The 1,524-nt window shown below is 36.6% G+C and overlaps 1 protein-coding gene across 1 annotated transcript in view; it reads right to left on the bottom strand.

The window, feature by feature from the left end:
* LOC137988248 (putative leucine-rich repeat-containing protein DDB_G0290503) overlaps positions 1-114 on the bottom strand; it is a 20,068-nt gene extending 19,954 nt beyond the window's left edge. The window contains exon 1 of the mRNA XM_068834291.1: positions 21-114. Coding sequence (XP_068690392.1) covers positions 21-55 — 35 coding nt within the window. The 5' untranslated portion in view covers positions 56-114. The remainder of the gene's footprint in view (positions 1-20) is intronic.
* Positions 115-1,524: the final 1,410 nt, after the last annotated feature.

Raw genomic sequence — 1,524 nt, 5'->3', positions numbered from 1 at the left:
CACAGCTCTGAGAACCCTACCTTTCACTAGACATCATCCCATTGCAAGTTTCCATCTCTTTCTTGCTCTTGGATCTGCGTTCACAAGGGAAATGATATATCGCGACAACAGAGACCGAGGAGAGGCAGTGGAATGAAAATCACTGGACCTAGAAAAAAAGTTCAAAAAATGCATAAATTTTGTTCAAGATCATTCTTTGATGAATGACGAACAAAAGAAGCGTTTATTACGATTCATCGTGCGTTTGTCTCCCGCTACCTTCTGGTCAGGTGTGTGTCTTACTTGGAATGTTGATATCCTGGGTTGCAATTAGTTCATTAATTAGTCCTGTTCCGGTTAACGATGATAAAACGAATAAGTGGTTTAAGATTTTTCGTATCAAACATGAATTAGAAATAGGTCACACTAGAATAATCTATCAGGAATTTGCGGAGAAAACATCTTATTCCATAAATGGCCGCCATTTTAGTATTCTTTTGTTTCCTTGTAAATTGGCCCTCCTGGCCTCCCTTTCAAACGTAAAATTGCAAAGAATATTTAACCTTGAACGAGGCCAAAAGGGCCGATTTGCAATCAAACAAAAAAATACTAAAACGGTGGCCATTTTGGAGTGAGTAAGGAACAATCGTAGAAACGTATTCCCAAATAACAGAATCCTTGTCGATCCATGATATTTAACACCTATGTCAATCACTGTGGTGGTAAACGAGTTTTCCACTCAACGTTTCGAGAAGTAACACTGAAGTGAGCAATGTAAAAACATCACCATCATGCTCGTTTCAAACCAAAGAAGACGAGGGTCAATTTACATTTTTATTACAGGCAGGCTTAATTATGATTAGTTGCATTAGTTTGCAAGTGACAAATATTCACTTGCGTGAACAGTGCAAGTTGCATGCGTACGATGAAATGTGCCAGAATTAGTGGACGAAAATCGTTCGATGAGATTCTTCACATAACGTTTTTTTCTCACCTTGGTCTTGTTTAACAAATACAACTAAAGTCGATTAATTATCAGAGCTACTAAGATAAGAACGATTTATGGGATTGGTCAAACTATGTTTTAATAGTATCGCCGAAACCATGCTGAGGAAAAGGCTGTTTTCATTGAAGGTGGGAAATCATAGCAGAAGAAAGATTCTGGGAGAAAGATTCCAGATTTTCTTTTGTAATTTTTTTAATTTACATTTGTTACATCGCACTCAAAAGAACAGAATACGCACACAAGAGAAGATCTAGAAGAGGCCAAAAGTATAAAACAGAAGAGCCTAACGATAGAAAGTACAATTTTAAACACCTATGTTTGTTCTTAGCGAGACATTTTTCTCGACGGTTGTAACTATTTACTAATGATAAAACAATAAAAATGCAGGTCATTGGGTGGAAACATGAAAGAAGGGAATTTCATTTTTAAAAGCTCAACACTAATTTTCGCAATAAACAACTCTAACTTTTATATTGCCTTAAACTTCGCTTTAGCCTTAAAAACTGTAAGGGGCGGAATACAGTAAGTTCTGTATACCG

The sequence above is a fragment of the Montipora foliosa genome, unplaced genomic scaffold (genome assembly GCF_036669935.1).
Source record: "Montipora foliosa isolate CH-2021 unplaced genomic scaffold, ASM3666993v2 scaffold_412, whole genome shotgun sequence".
Lineage (NCBI taxonomy): Eukaryota > Metazoa > Cnidaria > Anthozoa > Scleractinia > Acroporidae > Montipora > Montipora foliosa.
Note: the sequence above shows the minus strand (reverse complement) of the source record. Positions and strands in the feature narration are given on the sequence as shown.